The 18,709-nt window shown below is 40.1% G+C and overlaps 1 protein-coding gene across 3 annotated transcripts in view; it reads left to right on the top strand.

Annotated features, from left to right (window-relative positions):
• Positions 1-6,326, top strand: part of LOC135219303 (hemicentin-1-like) — a 113,823-nt gene extending 107,497 nt beyond the window's left edge. For all 3 annotated transcript variants that reach the window (XM_064255958.1, XM_064255959.1, XM_064255957.1), the window contains exons 9-10: positions 3,673-4,005; positions 4,202-6,326. In XM_064255958.1, the coding sequence (XP_064112028.1) occupies positions 3,673-4,005; positions 4,202-4,377 (509 nt within the window). In that variant the 3' untranslated portion in view covers positions 4,378-6,326. The remainder of the gene's footprint in view (positions 1-3,672; positions 4,006-4,201) is intronic.
• Positions 6,327-18,709: the final 12,383 nt, after the last annotated feature.

Genomic DNA, 18,709 nt, shown 5'->3' with positions numbered 1-18,709 from the left:
TATATTAAGATATATGTATATATATATATATATATTATATATATTATATATATATAATTATATATATATTAATATTAATATGTTATAATATATAAATATATTATATATATATTATATATATATATATTATATATATATCATATATATATATATATATATATATTTATATATATATATATATATTTAAGGTATAATTTTAAAATTCTCTTCTCTCTCTCTTCTTCTTTCTCTCTCTTCTCTCCTTCTCTCTTCTCTCATTTATATTATAATATATTAATTTTATATATATATATATATATTATATATATATATATATATATATCTATATATATATATATAACAGAGTAAATTAATGCAAAACAAGTAAATTATAAAAATGCTGAAGTCCAGTAGCTTGTGATAATCACAAGAAAGGTCCAAAAAGAGATTTAATTAGGCCTATATGAAAAACTTAGTAACTACACTTTCCATACCTCATTTCAGTAATACATGGACCCATGATGGATTTCAGAAAAACACTGCAATGCGTCTCAGAAGCAACAATGATACTGGAGAGAACAATCATTATGATAAAAACTGATACAAAACAGAGAGAGAGAGAGAGAGAGAGAGAGAGAGCACTATTGACATTTGAAAAGGATTTTGTATGTAAGACAGATAAGAGAGCGCAGCATAAATGTACAGAGATTACACAAATGAGATTATCGGCAGCTATTTAATTTATTATCTATTCACAATATGGTCCCCGGTTTCTTTCCTCCAGTAAGAGTGTTCATAACATTTTTCTATTCTTATATCTTCTTTTCTTTACAGATTTAGCTCCAGCTTTGCCATTAACTCGGAATTTTTCATTGTTTTTTTCTTTGCTTTTGTAGCAGTTTTTATCATGTTGATTGTTCTCTCCAGTATCATTGTTGCTTTTGAGGTGCATTGCAGTGTTTTTCTGACATCCACCATGGGTCCATGTTTTGCCTTGTCTTTAGAATGGTACTTAACGACCCTATGAACGATTTCTCGAGTCTGTGGATGAAGATTAATGCAAGAACGAGGACTTCTTCCATGTTGTTTGTAAGGCGACAGACACCTTAATGAGTCAGTGAGTGTTTTGACTGAGCTTCCCTTGTGGAGGCAGGGTTGTTTGACATCTTTATGCCCTGAGGTCAGCTTAACATCTGAGAGAGGAACTTGCAGCGCTGGAAATTTTTTTGCCACGTATAAGAATAAACTTGTTGTTTTATTGTTGTTAAATACTAGAAAATTACGAGGGCTTTTAATAATTGGCGAAAATTGATCTGCAACCAGTTATACTTGTGTTGTATAACTTATGCTCTCTTCATATACCATAAAACGTGAGTTGGAATATTTGATGTGGCAGCGCCGGACACCGTCCATGCCCCCTACCCTTTTTGCCATGAAGCAGCCGATAGTATAGCACTTTTTAATGACACTTGTTTGTCACATTTACTTAACAGTTGAAAAGGCAGGCAAAAGCAAACCCATCTTCTAGTTAAACAAGTTCAAAAACAGCAAAAGAGATTGATGAAACTATTGCTTTAACATTATACATACTCGTTGCGTAAATGTGTAAAGCCATGAACAACCAAACGAGAAACAACTTTTTTGATAAGTACAACCTAATTGGATAACAACAAAATTCAATTGGCTTGTATTTCAACCATTGTACGATAGTAAACAATTGCCATAGTTATGTTATAAATGATGTTATGTTGAATAGGACTGATGTATTTCATGTAATAACTTTATTTACTATACGTAGATCAAAGATCTGCAACAAAATATACTGTTAAATTTAAACCAAGTTGTAGTTGAAGCTGAGAAAACTGTTCAAGCTGCTAATGTCTATTATTGTGCATTGGCAACAAGGCTAAAATTCCATAAACTTACACCATCAAGCACAATCATTGGTAAAATTGAGAGGAAATAATTTTAATCCAAACTACTGGGCTTGAAAGAACACATTTTACTGTTTTTGCACTGATAACAGAAAACTTAAAGCTTGTATTACAATGAAATCAAGTGAAAATAGTGAACAGAATCACACCTTTTTTTTTTTACACATTACATAAATATGCCCCCCCAAATATTAACGAATAAAATATACTTCACAACAAGACTTATTAAGTCATATTTTGACTTGAAAACACGTTGTATAATGAAAACTGACCTTGTCTCGTATAAGTAAAGTATCTAGATATTCGTTTATGCTAACTAGAAGCAAGAAAATTTGCTCAGAATCGAGTTAAACATGCCAAAATAAACACTTGTTTGACGTCAGCTGATTTCCAAACCAAAACATTGACCTCTTATATGTAAGTATTTTATAATATACAGTATTATTGGATACAGTGAAGTAATGTATAACTTTTTAAAAGATTCATGGAAAAGATACATATTCGTTACGTTTTTAGATGTTGGACAGAGTCCGATTCTAGTTTCGTGTCCATTTTTTCTTTTCTCATAATCAGAATGCATTGAACCTCCAGAATTGGCTTATATTAATAAATTACTTTACCATACTATATGTATAGAGTATACTGCAGGCTAGGCAACTGTATTCGTATGTATGTGATATACCATAGTATACAAGACTAACTCTTGTTAGTGTAATTCAGTTTCTCTCAGTATGTACTGAATTATCATAAGCCAATATGCATTGAACCTAGAGAATTAGCTGAAATAAATAATTATACTGTATATGTATAATGTATATTATGGCGTGCAGGCTAGGCATATTCAAGATACGATTTTCCAACAAACACTGGGGTTTTTTTTTTGGAACCTAACCCCATCCTAAGTAGGAGAATACCTGTACGCGTGTTTCGTCATAAGAACATGACTTTTTTCATAAATTAGGATGGTTTGGGGATGTTTCACAGGGCTGGAATGGATTAAATCTATTCCAGTTATTTTATATGGGAAAAATTTTATTGACATATGAGTAGGTTGACTTACAAGCTTGGTTACAGAATGAATTAAACTTATCTCAAGGTATTACTGTATTGAGTTTCCCCACTCCATCCATGTCTTAGGAGTTTTAAATATACATACATACTTTGAACAGCACCTAATTGTTTTCAAGTCATCATGATGAATGTGCAATAGCACATTAAATCTTAGTACATGTGCTGGTAATGAAGTTTTAAAAGTTAGTACTCTTGTAATGATTAGCTTGAGGTTTTGGTGAAGTAGTTAAGTTTGCAGTAATGGCACCTTTTTCTTGATTGTCTATTCATGGAAGCATTAAGTTTAATAATGAGTGTAAAGTTACAGTAATAGAAGATTTAAGAAAGTAAAATAGCAAAAAGTAACAAAGTGCCAATAATCTTGGTAGACAAGATTATGTGAAGATCAAAGAACCAGGACAATGAACATATTGTTTTTTACCTTTGGTGAACTCCCTTAGAACACATTGTTTTTTCCTTTTGTTGAGCTCACTTTGAACACTTTGTTTTTGGCTTTTGTTGAGCTCACTTAGAACATATTGTTTTTCACCATTGTTGAGCTCACTTAGAACATATTAATTGTTTTTCATCATTGTTGAGCTCACTTAGAACACATTAATTGTTTTTTTACCTTTCTCGAGCTCATTTTGTTGAAGATTGCTTATAATAGTCAGCTGTTACCTGACATTGCCATGCCTTTTCTTCATAGGTATGGGATACATGGATAACAGCTACTCCAATTCCAACAATGGTGGATCAGTAAATTCACAGGATTCTCTCTGGCAAGTAAAAGGGCATGGGGATCCTCAAATGGCAGGACAGATGTCTCCTCACATGAGCCAAGACCCTCGAGCTCACCAGTACGATCCAATGGTTCACGGAGGTTATGGCATAACTGGTTATGATGACTATTCTCATTATCCGCCTGTCAGCCATCAAGGGCAGGGAGTGGAAGACTATCCTGGTTCTCGTGGGAACTATATGGCTAATGGGGATCCTTATGCTGCTGTTAATAAACCCAGAAAGCGTGCAGAACATATGGGTAAGTTTGCCTAGTTTTCAACTCCTGCAATACTACAATAAGTCTGAATTACTTCCAGCAAAAAGAAAAATTGTAAAAATATTTTTGAAATTCTTCCAGCAAAAAAAGTTAAAAATATTTGTTAAAAATATTTCTGAGTTACTATCAGCAAAAAAAAAAAAAAAAGTTAATTTAATAATGTTTCTTCTATTGACAGATGGCAGTTATGATGTGAGTGGAATGCCAGATCCCTATATGGACCATTATGACCAAGGAGCTCCTGAAATGCACCCTGATAATAAACCTCAGATTAGTTTTGATGAATCCTTGGAATCTGGCTACTCTACTCCTAATTCTCGTAACAGAAGAATTATCAGGGAGATTATAGTCTGAGCAGCAGTTGATTATGGAATGAGAAATGAAAGGTGAATGCATAAGGTCATTGGTTAGGTATGAAAAGCTGTAGCTGGAAGGTTGTGGATGAATATGATCGTGTGCCATTTGCGATCGAGGTCGTCATCTCTCTGGAGCTGCTGGAACAATTGTTTTTGGAAAGTTTTTCCTAATCAACTGATGCTGCATGCTCATTCTTTCAACTAAGTATCCCATACCCAATCGCCATGGCCTAAAAATTAATTTTACATGCCATCTTTGTAAATAGATGAAAAGTTGTCTTGTGCTATTGTGTTAATTAGAACATAGAATGCTGCCTCTTAAGGCGAGGTTTTCTCAACACGTGAGAGGAAGGAAATCAGCACAAAAGATGGTTGCATTGCTTAAGTCCCAGGCCGGGGCAGTTGTAGTCTCCCACTCGCCATAACCAGCCTTTGGTATTGGTTGCTAAAAGACAGAGATGCCCTGCCCCATGCTCACTTCTAGTCTGAGTTGCCGTGGATGTTGAAGCAGCAGTCATTGCTTGTAAAATGTGTAAATGTACTATTGAACATGTAACTGTCTCAGTACATGCTTGTTTATAGTTCTTATTTTGTAGGTTAATGCTGTGACTGGGTATTAATGCCAATCCCCTGCTAGCTCATTCTCACACACACACAATTTGCCTAGTTAACATTGACATTGTTTGAGCAATATCTCTTTCGGCATTGTACAGAGCACAAAATGAAGCATGCGATGTTAAGCTCAAGCCTGGTCACAAAGTGGTGCATGTCTTTGCAAGTTTTTATGCTGCTCATGAACTTTTTTTATTAAAGTGAGAAAGATGGAAGATTATTTGTTGATACTGTGATACAAACTGTCTATAGTGAAGTCTTTGACAGAATTTAGGGATTGAGGAAGAAATTGAAATGCGAGTAGTTTTACATTGTATAGAATTAAACAGATTAAGTGGTTATGATTGATTCACAGAACAAAATAGTACTATAAATTTCTAGACCAGCGTTCCCTTGAATGTGGCCAAAGTTTTAGAGTAGCATATTTCTGTCGTAACAGGCTTTGTGATCTCAGTGCAAATGAGGCCAGGACCTCATTTTTGTACTTCAAATAAATATATAGTTGTATTTATATATTGTATCAAGTTTTCTTTTTGTGAAATGTTTTAAAAGTGATAACAAATAGTGCAATTATTTTTCAATATTTCTGTAGTTGACTCATAGTTTTTAACCCAACATAGTTATGACACTTTTCTTTAATTGTAGAAATATTCATATGTGATTTTTATTTTATTTTTTTATTTTTATTTTTTTTTTGTAAATCATGTTGAAACCATCTTAGGAATTTGCCTTTACCAAGAATACATTTAGAAGTGTCCTAAATAGTGTTGAGTATATCTTAAACCCCAATGCCAATCCCATCGATTAGCTGATCTTATTTTTTCTGTGTTTCTCTCATTTTTGAGAGCAACAGTTACTTAACTGCTTGCATTAATGAAACACAGGTAATTTATTTGTAATTATAGAATGTTGTTTATCTTTAGGCCGTGTACTAACACAAGTTGACATGAAAATTATTTTGGACAAAGCAAAAGTTAACCAAACCAATGCCATATTAAATGAATTTGAGATTGTGCACATCACTACATTCCTATACTTACCTGTGCAATATTCTCTGTGCAGTAGCTAAAACTTATGTTGTTAAGGTTATATAGAACCCTAAAAATAATTTCAACATAAGCTTAGAATTATGTTTTAGTAAATCTGTCTCTAAGGTTTGCTTTTATACCATGATAATGTTATATATAAATTATATATTTGATGCTCATTGACATTTATATTTTTGTAAATAATGTAAATGTATATGTACCTGTACATGAAAATTTAGGATTATTTTATGGTTATGTAGTGAAAAGGACTTTTGTATTCTCATGATTCAAATAAAAAATAACTTACTATTTTCTTTATAGATTCCTTGGTCAATAATCTGTATTGACTCTCTAGCCAATATGTCTGTTCTTGATTTATTGTCTTGATGAAACCCCCTATAAAAATGCCTAAAACTGCCTATTTTGTTAGTTCAAGCTTACGAAAAACCCACTAAAAATGCTTATACCTGATTCTTTTAATAGTTTTATCATATAAAGTGCATTTAATCATAAAATTATGAAAATTCAATAATTTGTGGATATTTTTCACAAAAAATACTGTGAATGTGCGAATTTCCTGTGAATAATGGGTTTATAAGGTCCATAGAGAAATCTGCCAATAGCGGTGGGGCGGGGGACAACTGTACCTAATTTTTGTGTGTTGCCTCTATGTATTTATGCAAACCCAACACCACCACCTTGGTAACTGCACAATTTCTTGGAATGTTGTAATGTTTAATTCTTTCATATATATAGATGGAGAGGAATGAGACAAGACCGGTTTTTCATGTTTCCTGGAGTGTTTCGTATTTGGTTCATACGAACTAACGCCTTTCGTAAACTTCAAGTTTTTCCAAACCCTTAATCTCCAGGACCATTGGGAGTTCCTGTCTTCTCGGGACGGGGAGGTTTCCTACCCCCATGAGGGAAGAGGCATCATCATCATGTTCTATTTCAGGATTGAGGCTCAGAAGTTTGCTGGCATCTGGATTTCTCTAGTCTATGCCTTCCAGGAGTATCAACCTTCGGTGGCCTATCAGCCCATTTCCTGTCCTCTCACTCTAACATGTCTATCTTAATATTTACCAGCCCTGCTGCTCTCCCCTTGGCAGTTCCAGTGTTGGCACTTCAGTTTTTGCTGTAGCTTGACCAGTATTTTGAGTGGTGCAGCAGCAGCTAGCCATTCTCCTCTTCGAAGACCTACAGTTCCAGATCTTTAAGCAGCGTATACCTCTCTGCTTTCGAACCACTTCGAGAGCTTGGGAACCCCTTCCGTAGTGGTGGCTTTTTCTCCCACTGTTGACAGTGTATCCTTCACATTGGTGACTTCTGGAGCTCCATCTTCTGATGCTCTCATGAAACAGAGTCGTCAGCATTTTTCAGGAAGGTTCACACGTGTTGTGAAGAAGCATCACAGGTCTCCGTCTCAGTCTTCTCTTCCATCCTTTTCCTTTTCTTCGTCCAACCACGTCTGTGGCTCTTCTGCTTCAGAACGGTCATCTTGCTGATGAGGTGTCATGTCCAGCTGCTTCTTGTCCATTGGTATTTCACTCCAAGCAAAGATCGGCAATCACAAATCTACAGCAGTAAGTCTTTCCCCGATCTCCCTGTTTGTGTTCATAGGAAGAATGACAAGGCTCCTGTTAAGAATCTAGGGTAGTGAAGGCTTTGGAAGTTCAGCCGTTTACTTCTGCATCCCACAATTATATGACTGATGTGATAGATTCTGCAAAACCATGGACGTGTTTCCAGCCTAGGCCATTGTTGCCTTGTTGCTCACATGTACGTGACATTAGTCACAGCCGTCGCACAAGGGATGTGGAAGTTATCTCAGGATGGCATGTATTGGAATAGACCAATGACCTTTGAAGGACTGATTCTCGTCCGATCACCACCTCGTTCAATTCTGTTGAGCAGAGAGCATTGAAAAAACTTCTGTGAACACCTAGAATGGTGCTGAATCACATCCACAGCCAAGCAAACATTGTCCATGGCCTCAAGTTACGTATATATGGCCCCACAGGTCACGACCACAGCCGTGCAAATTGCGTCTGCGGCTATCCTAGTCTCGTTCAGGGGAGGGTATCTTTAGAAATATGCAGCAGGTTCTTGTCAAATCATCACGATCGTTTCTTCAACAGCAACATTCGTAAACATCAAGTGAGGAGATGTCATCGTCTGGTCCTTTTTCATGCTGGAGGTTTATGAACTCCACCGATGATTTCAGTGAATGTGCTCTTGGTATGTAAGGTTACAGGCAGGGAAAGTTTTTTTTACCCCTTGAGTTCACGAGGCATTGTAAATGGCAACACCGCTTTTGTTTATGCAGTAGACGAGCTTCATTGGTGCAGAACGTTTCCTTACCAGTTGACATATAATTTACTTACATATTAAATAAAAACTAAAGTACATTGCTAAAAAAAGAAAAAATGTGATAAATCTACAACGTGAAAAATAGGTTTATAAGGCTTTTTTCTCAGGATTATATTAGTGGGGGGAAATTACCGTTTGGCTCCTGTGACTGACAAAGGAGGAGGAGGTGGATCTTACAACTAGGGTCTTACAACTCCAAAATCTTTAGAAACTGTTGCAGAGTTTATATTTCAAAACTATCACTACAGTGACTGAAAGTAACTAACAATACAATTGCTACAAAATCACAGTCATTGTCCATAGCCCATTTTTTCGAGGGGAGAGAGTTATATCACGTAATGACACAAATATCTAGCGAATGTAATTGCTTCTTAATGACATCACAAATTTTTTTTGATTACCTATTTTCTTAAATGTGACCAGCATTCTTTTATGGTATTAATGAGTCAACAGCCAAGCCATGCTATGGCTCCAGCATTTACGTGGAAAGCAAGTTCTTTCCTCGTTGATCTCTTGGAAGCTTTGAGAACTCTTGGAAGCTTCGAGAACCACTGTTAGCTAGCCGCTATTAAGGCGACATTGACTGCGTTTATTGAGAAATATACACGATATTAGTATAAATTAAGTGGTCTCTGCTCTGCTATTCTTCTACTTCAACCACCCGTGCAGAGGGACCTTGTGTGGATGGATTCCACATTAACTATTAAGATTGGTTGCAGATGAATGACCCTTTTCTCAATTGACAGAATCCAGATCCAAGCTCTTATGAAATTGTGGGAGGTCACATTCCACTTTTAGTCTGATGGTTGGCTGCAGCATCAGTGACTCCAGCCTTGGATCTGAGAGACAAATATTAGCTTTAATAGCAATTATGCTTCCAATACTTGGTGTTGGTCATTGAAGCTGGATCCAGTTAAGAAACAGATGAAAGCAAGGAATCTTGTGATATCTGGCAACACGTGCGCAGATCGGGTGAAGAGTGGTCGAGGATCACTCATCTACAACACCACGTCAGTCTTTTCTTTAACCCTTAAATGCCGAGCCGGTGTTTCCGAAAGTGTCTCCCGTATGCTGGCGGCATTCGGGAGTGAGCGCGGAAGCGGAAAAAAAAAAAGTTTCATTCAAAAAATCACAGCACGCTTAGTTTTCAAGATTGAGTTCATTTTTGGCTCCTTTTTGTCATTGCTTGAAGTTTAGTATGCAACCATCAGAAATTAAAAAAAAATATCATTATCACATATAAATATTGGAATATATGACAGCGCAAAAAAAAAATCATATATAATTGTATACAAATCGCACTGTGAGCAAAACTTTTAAAGCTAATGAATTAAATTTTTTTCATTGTATTCTACACTAAATTGCAATGATTTTGGTATATAACAAATTATAAAACTATCAAAGCATCACAGAGAAAATATTATCACTATGATGCATGAATTTGTAACGTGCCAACGTAAAAAAATTTTTTTTTTTTCAAAAATTCACCATAAATCGAAATATTGTGCTAGAGACTTCCCGTTTGTTGCAAAACGAAGTAATTGAATATTACTAGACTGTAAGTGTTGTAGCATACAATTGCAGTTTTCTACCATTTCGGTCGAGTTAAAGTTGACCGAAGGTAGAGTTTTTTTCTATATTGTTATTTATATGAAATGTTTCAAAACTGATAAAAGCTGCAACCATGATTAATTTTTTTTTATTCTACATAAAATTGCACACATTTTCACATAAAACTTTATGTAACGGGTAATATAAAACTGTGCAAACATTACGATTACGACAATCTGATGCTGATTTTTTCGGCAAGAGTTACTGCGCCGACGTAATGAATTTTTTTTTTTTTTTTTTTTTCAAAATTTCACCATAAATCGAAATATTGTGCTAGAGACTTCCAGTTTGTTGCAAAATGAAGGTAAATGATTGAATATTACTAGAATGTAAGAGTAAAATTTTAGCTTACAATTGCCTTTTTTCACCATTTCGGTCGAGTCAAAGTTGACCGAAGGTTGAAATTTTGACAATAATCGTTATTTATATGAAAATATTTCAAACTGATAAAAGCTACAACCATGGGTTGTTTTTTGTTGTATTCTACATGAAATTGCGCACATTTTCATATATAAAACTTTATGTAACGGCTAATATAAAACGGTGCAAACGTTACGACAATCTGACGAAAGAATTTTAGATTTTTCCGGCAGTTACCTCGCGGATGTAAGGAAAAAGTATTTCAAAAATTCACCATAAATCGAAATATTGTGCTAGAGACTTCCAATTTGTTGCAAAATGAAGGTAAATGATTGAATATTATTAGATGTAAGAGTTTCAGCTTACAATTGCGTTTTTCGACCATTAAGGTCAAGTCAAAGTTGACCGAAGGTTGAAATTTAGGCACATCGTGATTTATATGAAAATATTTCAAAACTGATAAAAGCTACAACCATGCGTTTTTAGTTGTATTCTACATGAAAATGCGCACATTTTCATATATAAAACTTTATGTAATGGCTAATATAAAACTGCAAACATTACGACAATCTGACGAAAGAATTTCAGATTTTTTCGGCAGATACCGCACGGACATAAGGAAAAAGTATTTTTCAAAAATTCACCATAAATCGAAATATTGTGTTAAGAGACTTCCAATTCGTTGCAAAATGAAGGTAAATGATTGAATATTACTAGAATATAAGAGTTGTAGCTTACAATTGCGTTTTTCTACCATTTTGGTCGAGTCAAAGTTGACCGAAGGTTGAAATTTTGGCACTTATTGTGATTTATATGAAAATATTTCAAAACTGATAAAAGCTACAACCATGGGTTCTTTTAGTTGTATTCTACATGAAATTGCACACATTTTCATATATAAAACTATGTACGTAATGGCTAATATAAAAAGGTGCAAAATTATGACAGTGAAGAAATAATTTCCGAGATGTGTCGCTGATGCTTTTTAGTGCGAGAAGAAAGAAATTCGCACATGCGCACCTGGGTAACGCTCGTAAACAAAACAACAGCTTGATCCGTGAACTCTCGGCATCCCTCAACGCGCGTGATTCAAAATTTTTTGCCATGTAGGCCTATAACTATTTTTCCGCGAATATTTAAAAAAACTTTTTACCGTCTACGTATTTTACATCAATTAAGCACCCGACAGACAATTTTCGTTGACGTAAAATATGTCCAATAGGCGTTTAAGGGTTAACTGCCTGGGCGAGAGTTGTGGTTAACCTCTCTTGGCCTTTGCCCAGTTCATTGCCCGTTTTGCTTGTGTTTAGTGTATGTGTGTGTGTGGCTGATATTATGGTTTCTGCTCCTTCTCGCCTCGTCAATGTGTGTGCCCTGGAATTCCAGGTTTTCTGTGTTCTCGTATTTTGGCTTCGGCGGCGACTGATCCCCACATCATACGTAGTAGGTGCCGTTCTAATTTTTGTACTATAATGAATCCTTGCACGGAATGCCTGGCATGGCCTAAAGAGCAGTGGAAGTCGTTTTATAGCAAGAGAGAGCATCGGAGGGTTTCGACTCTTCCTTCTTGGGAAGGTTTTTCACCTCTTCCCAATGCTTCATCTCCTGCAGTATTCAACCCCCATAGTAGCGTTGCTCCTGTTTCTCCGTCCTTTTCTTCCATTGATTTGTCGCTGGAAGTATCGGGAGGCCACTTGGCTGATTTTTGTAATGTTGCCCCTTCTATGGGAGTTAATTTGATTCCTGGGAAGGGGGAGGCTTATTCATCATTCTCATTCCGTCCGAGTCGGAGTCGTCCAAGATGGTGGCAACTTGGAAGACGCTTGGGCTAGGGAGTCCCCCGTCCTTGGAGGGGTTGCTAGCGCCCTTTATGGAGGCTCGCTATCTCCTCCTCTTCCTGGCCTCGTCTTCGTGGGTAGCCGAGGTCAGCCATCTTTTATTGCTCCGCCCGTGACTGTTGCCGCTTCTTCGAGTCGGAGGGAAGCCGTGGCGTCAGGCCCGTTGATGACATCACAGGATCCATCGTTGTGTATTCCTCCGCCAGTGACGTCTGATTCCCCTTCACACTGAGGGGAAGCCGTGACGTCATCACAACTTGTGACATCACTCCCAGTTGTCTCGACTGCACTGCCTCTCAGACGTGACGTCATCTCTGCCGCCCAGTTTGCTACATCTCCCTTCCATGTAATCAGAGCCTTCTCTTGCAGATCAGTCTGAGGTTATATGCCAGGCAGTGCTTAAGAGGCTGGACTCTGTTTTGGACGATAAGTTGGCTGCCTTGTCGGTTGGGAGGACTGGAAGGAAAAATTTCGCTTCGTCCCCGCCTCCTGCGAAGAGATCGCATAAGAAACCAGTGCTGTCTTCCTCTCCCTCTTCCCCATCTATGCCACATCGGCGTATCAAGCGTTGGAAGGCTAAGGACTTTGATGTTTCTATGCCTACAAGGGAGAAACAATGCGGACGTGTTCTCGAGAGTGTTAGTGTATCTAACCTTGTGCAATCTGCAGTGGCTGCTTCGTCCTCTGCATCAAATTGCGGGGCGTGTTGCAACCTCCCCCATCCGTGCGCATCGCGAGCGTGTTGTAACATCCCCCGTCCATGCACATCGCGAACGTGTTGCAACCTCCCCTGTCCGTGCATGATGCAAGTGCTCCTTCTCCAGGGCCTATTCGTCGCCATAAGGATCTCAAGGCGCCTGTCAAGAGGTCAAAGGTGGTGAGCGCGGAGTCGGTGCAGCAGGAGTGTTTGCCTGCCCCTTTCACTGGTGCTTCCAAGAGTTCGACTCTGGGGGATTCTCCTTCAATCACGAGTGTTCGGGATTCCTCTCCAACTCACGTTCGTACGTCTGCCATGCCCGTGACCATTCACGGACATGTTAATGAGTCATATGTGATGTTCCTAGTGTTATAGTGGGTTCGTCTCAGGAGCAGACGCGTGGACCCAGCCCAGACAGGTTAGTTGGCGTTTCAGGCTGTTTGGCTGCTGATCCTTCCATTAATTTTAATGAGGAAGGTGCCTTAGAGGAGCCTACACATTCTTCTCGTCATCAGTCTCCATTATCGGAGCAGGTGAAAGGAGGCACACAAGTTTTTCTCTTCCTTTTCGGAAGTTGTGGATCTTATTCAGGGGTTCAACAATTTGGAAAGTAGGACTCAGGTTCGGTCATCTTACACGCCTTCTTGCTTTGAAGCCTTGGTGGGAGCTACGCAGGATCCCAAATCATCTCTTCAGCTTCCCTTGTTGGGGCACGTCCAGTCAGTCTTGCATAAGGTTAACAACTCTGTTTCAGACCGGGATGGTTCGCTTTGCTGTAGGGGCTCTGCCAAGCTACTACCCCCGCCTCTTACCAGACATAGGAAGTACTATGCTACGAACTGCATTTTTGATGTCGCGCCATCTTAAACCAGATGTCATTCGCCTGAAGCCGGGATTGACTTGGAGCAGGTGAGGTCAGTGGCTGTGGCTCCGTCCTTGTCTCCGCAAGATGCCTCAGCATTGGTCTGTGGTCATTGCCAAGAAAGCTTCTGACAGGTCCCCAGAAGGGTTGGTGAGTGCATCCTCGCTTGCCAGTCTGTTGCAGTCTGTAGCAAGGCGTTTCCGTAAATGGCTTACCTCAGTGCTAATTTATGGGCTAACCTCCTCCTGATTAGAAGACGCGGCTTTGTCTAGGATGGAGAGATCAGTTGACACAGAGTCCTTGCTGGCATTGAGGAACGGAGATCTGTTGGATTCCCAATATTTGTTTCCTCGAACCGAGCTCGAAAATGTGATAGACTGGCGCCGGGCTGACACCAAAGACAGACTGGTGCACCAGGCCGTGTCTAAGTCAAGAGTCTTGTCCTCGGAGACGTCCGGCTCCTCCTCCTCCTCCCCCTGTCCAGCAGCAGTCACGAAGATCATCGCCTGGTAGGCCGTTGAGGAATTCGAGTTCGGCAGGGCCTTCCCGTTTGACTCAGCCTAGGTCAGAGGAGCAACGTCCCTTTCGCTCTCGTTCCTATAAGCCAAGAAGGGGCCCAAGGGGCAGAGGTAAGGGGGCCATCAGTAGGTTAGGCGCCACTCCCTCCCCTGCGCCACGGGTGGGGGGTTGCCTGGCAGGCCATTGGGCCAAGTGGCAGTTATGGGGCGTAGAAGTGGGTGGTAGATGTCCTTCGGGGCACCTACTGCCATTTGACTTCTCTCCTCCTCTGTCGGACATGCCGCAGCTCATGAAAGCATATCCTCCAGATTCTCTGAAGTTCTTGGCTCTTCGGGAGGAAGTGCAGAAGATGCTGGACAAGGATGCGATAGAGGAAGTGGTGCGTCTGTCTCCGGGGTTTTACAGTCACATCTTGGTGCCCAAAGCGTCGGGAGGATGGAGACCTGTGATCAACTTAACCACCTTTAATCACTTCATCAGTGAGGGAAGGCAATTTCATGCTGTCAATACTTAAGGGACGCATACTTCCAAATCCCTGTTCATCCGATGTCCAGAAAGTTCCTTTGCTTCTCTCTTGGGGACAAGGTCTTCAAGTTCAAAGCCCTATGCTTCGGGCTGACAACAGCCCCTCAAGTGTTCACAAGGGTTTTCTCTCGTGTCATGTTGGGCCCATGCTCAGGGGATCCGTTTGCTGAGGTACCTCGATGATTGGTTGGTCTTGGCAGTTTCCAGGGAAAAGCTACTGCAGGACAGGGATCGTCTACTTCGGTTCTGTCTGGAACTGGGCATCATAGTCAACCAGGAAAAGTCGAACCTCGTACCCAGTCAAAGGATTCTCTACCTGGGCATGGTCATCGATACAACAGTGGCAAAAGCTTTCTCGTCGGATCAGAGATTGGAGAAGTTGTGGGTGGTGGCGCACGACTTCCTGTTGGAACCACATCAGTCACCTCATCAGTGGCAGGTTCTTCTGGGAATGTTGTTTTCCCTAGAGAAGCTGGTCCTTCATAGGCGTCTTCATCTTCGGTCTATGCAATGGAGACTGGGAGAATTCTGGTCTCCGGCAGGGGACTCACCCCTGTTAAAGGTTCCTCTGTCTCTGGAAGTGAGAGAAGACCTTCGTTGGTGGTTGGACGACCAGAATCTTTCGAAGGGTGTCCCTCTGCGTTCTCTTCCATCGGACTTCCTTCTGTTCTCAGACACCTCCCTCGCAGGTTGGGGGGCTCATTTAGGCGGCCACATCACTTCAGGCGTTTGGAGTTTGTAGGACAAGTAGCAACATATCAACGCCTTGGAGTTGAAGGCAGCCTTCGTGGGTCTGAAGGAGTTTTGGGAGAAGGTAGAAGGTCATTTTGTCGTTCTCATGTCGGACAACACCACGGTGGTAGCCTATGTGCCACGGTGGTAGCCTATGTGAACAAGCAGGGAGGCATGGTTTCTCGTCAACTTCACACCTTGGCCGTTAAGGTTCACCAGTGGGCGGTTAGCAACTCGGTAGAGCTCTCAGCCAGGTATATCCCAGGCAAACAAAATGTGGTCGGAAACTCAGTCGTCGGGATCAGATCCTAGGCACAGAGTGGTCCCTTCATCAAGTGGTACCAGACAAGCTTTTCCAGGTTTGGGGGAGACCCATGCTGGACCTTTTTGCGACTCACTTTAACAGGAAGCTGGAGATATTCTGTTCAGTGGTCCCAGATCCTTTAGCATTAGCAGAGGACGCATTCCAACATCCCTGGGACAACCTGGAGGTGTATACCTTCCCTCTGTTTTGTTTGATCCGTCAAGTTCTGAACAGGCTAATGAGTTCATAGGGTCTCAAGATGACTATGGTAGCCTCTCTGTGGCCTCAGGCAGAATGGTTCCCAGATCTGCTGTCGTTGTTGTCAGAGGTTCCGAGGGAGAATCCCTCTTGGCGACATCTCCTGTGTCAGCCCCATGCGGAAAGGTTTCACCAGTCAGTAGAATTCCTGTCTTCACGGTTGGAGGCTATCAAGTATCTCCTTCGAGCAAGAGGCTTTAATCAGAGAACAGCAGGGGATATGTCCAGCAGTCTCAGAAAGTTGACCTCCGCGGTTTACCAAGACAAATGGTAGATCTACTGTGATTGGTGTCGTAAACGGGGTTTTTCTCCACTCACAACCTCTATTCAGCGAATAGCAGACTTTTTAACCTTCCTCAGAGACAAGAAATGTTTGTCCGTTTCTGCCATTAGAGGCTACAGGGCAGCCCTGAGTTTGGTGTTACGCCTTAGAGGTATTCACATCTCTTCCTGGGAACTTTCCTTGCTAGTTAAGGGGTTTGAGCAGTAGAGTTCTCCTAGAGAGTTCAAGCCTCCGACGTGGGATGTTTCCTTGGTTCTCAAGAGCTTCACTGAGTCCATATGAGCCCTTGCGTCGCTCATCTGACAGGAACTTGACGCTCAAGACAGTTTTCCTTCTGGTCTTGGTATCTTCTAAGAGGGTATGAGAGATCCACGGTCTGAGCTATGATGTGAAGCACACCAGGGGTTGGGGTTGATGTACTTCGAATTTGTCCCGGAATTCACGGCCAAGACCCAAAATCCCTGCATTGCTATCTTAAAAGGACTCTGCACCTTAGACTAGGCTGCTGCAGACTTTTTGTTAGCACAGGCCGTACAAAGAAAGAGGTGTCTAAGAATACTATCTCTTTTTGGATACAGGAAGCCATCAGACAGGCATACTCGACTTGATGATTCCACCACCACGTCTGTGCAGGCTAGAGCGCATGACATTAGGGGTATTGGTCCCTGTCTGGATTTCAAAAAGAACTTGTCTGTACATTGAGTACTGACCGCTGGTACTTGGTTACTCCAGTCCACGTTCACCTCTTTCTATCTTAAGGATGTTGCCCACAGATCTGCGGACACGTCTTCCCAGGGTCCTGCGGTGGCTGCCCAACAGGTTGTGTAACTCATAGTTGCTATTAACAGGGCACTTTTGTATCTTACCTAAGATGATTGTGTGGATGAGAGAATGAGTGAGTTGGCTGGTCTCCTTTCTCTTGTACCTTTCCTTCTTCCTTCGGGCGGGTTAAGGAATAGACATGTCATTCGCTGGACTGGTCTGATACAGGTGAGTAAGGTAGTCATACTGATAGTGCGGTCGCTTAATATACAAATATCAAACCCTCTATTCGGTAGCATATGCTCCACTCCTTGGCAAGGAGGAGTTGGGAGTAGTACAAACCATGGTGAATTGGTTTGCTATTGGACAGTCAAAGATTCTCTTTGCTTCCCTATACAATGGTTCTCCCATATATCATTGTACGTCACTCAGGGTCTGAGTGGTTAGATATCAATTTATCTAGCTTCTTAATGGGCTTCAGTCCCTCTCCAGAAGTCATTTTTTCTGGAAGCTTGACTGGTGGGTAGGCCCCCAGTCGGTTTAGGATGTCTTGTACCTCCCTCCAAGTATGAGTCTATCCTATTGTTAAGACCGAAGGTTTGTTCATGTATGAACAAATGAAAAATTTTCTAAGACAATTTATATTTTTCATAGCTACAAACCTGAGGTCTTAACATTATACTGCCCGCCTCTAGCCACCCCTCTCCTAAGTTGGGAAAGACTGACGCGGTGGCGTAGGTGAGTGGTCCTTGAACACACTTCACCCAATCTATGCATGTGTTGCCAGATATCACAAGATTCCTTGCTTTCATCTGTTTTTTAACTGGATCCAGCTAGGCGCTAGAAATTATCCTATTAAGACCTCAGATTTGTAGCTATGAAAAATACAAATTGTTTTAGAAAATTTGTCATTTTATGATGCTTTTTCGTATTTAAAAGCATATTTATGTTGCTTTAAGCAAGAACTTAAGACATGGAATTTGCGTGCAACAATGAAAATAGCGTATTTTATTTTAGGCTACTTTAGAATTTTTGTATATGATAAACAAAAAAGATAACTCTCCATATCCCAGTAACCATGCTGTAAAGAATATTATAACTATACTTTGTTTTTTTTTCATCTGTCCATCTGCCTATGGTGTTTGTGTATGGTAACACTGCGTCCCGGTAAATAGTTACGCTGTGTGTAAGTGTTAGGTTAAATAAAAGGATATCTGGGTGTGCATTTGCGATTGAAAAGTGTTTTAATAATTTACTGTATGCGAATTACACCGTTAATATTCGAAATAGGATATTATTATAATTGTTGAATGTGAGCTGAATGTAACTATCTTAAGCGCGGGACGCAGTGTTACCATACAAAAACACCACAGGCAGATGGACAGATGAAAAAAAAACAGAGTATAAGTATAATATGAAAGTAAAAGCATTTAGCAGCAGTCAGTGGCTGATAAATTATGATAAAAACTGTTGTATGTATAATAAGATTATGTTAACCCTCTTACGCCGGAGCGGTAAATAAAAAATTGTCTCCCGTGTGCCGGAGGGGTTTCGGAGTGAGCGCAG

Source organism: Macrobrachium nipponense, chromosome 1, assembly GCF_015104395.2.
Source record: "Macrobrachium nipponense isolate FS-2020 chromosome 1, ASM1510439v2, whole genome shotgun sequence".
In the NCBI taxonomy this organism is placed as follows: Eukaryota; Metazoa; Arthropoda; class Malacostraca; order Decapoda; family Palaemonidae; genus Macrobrachium; species Macrobrachium nipponense.
This window is presented reverse-complemented; position numbering and strand designations above follow the sequence as displayed.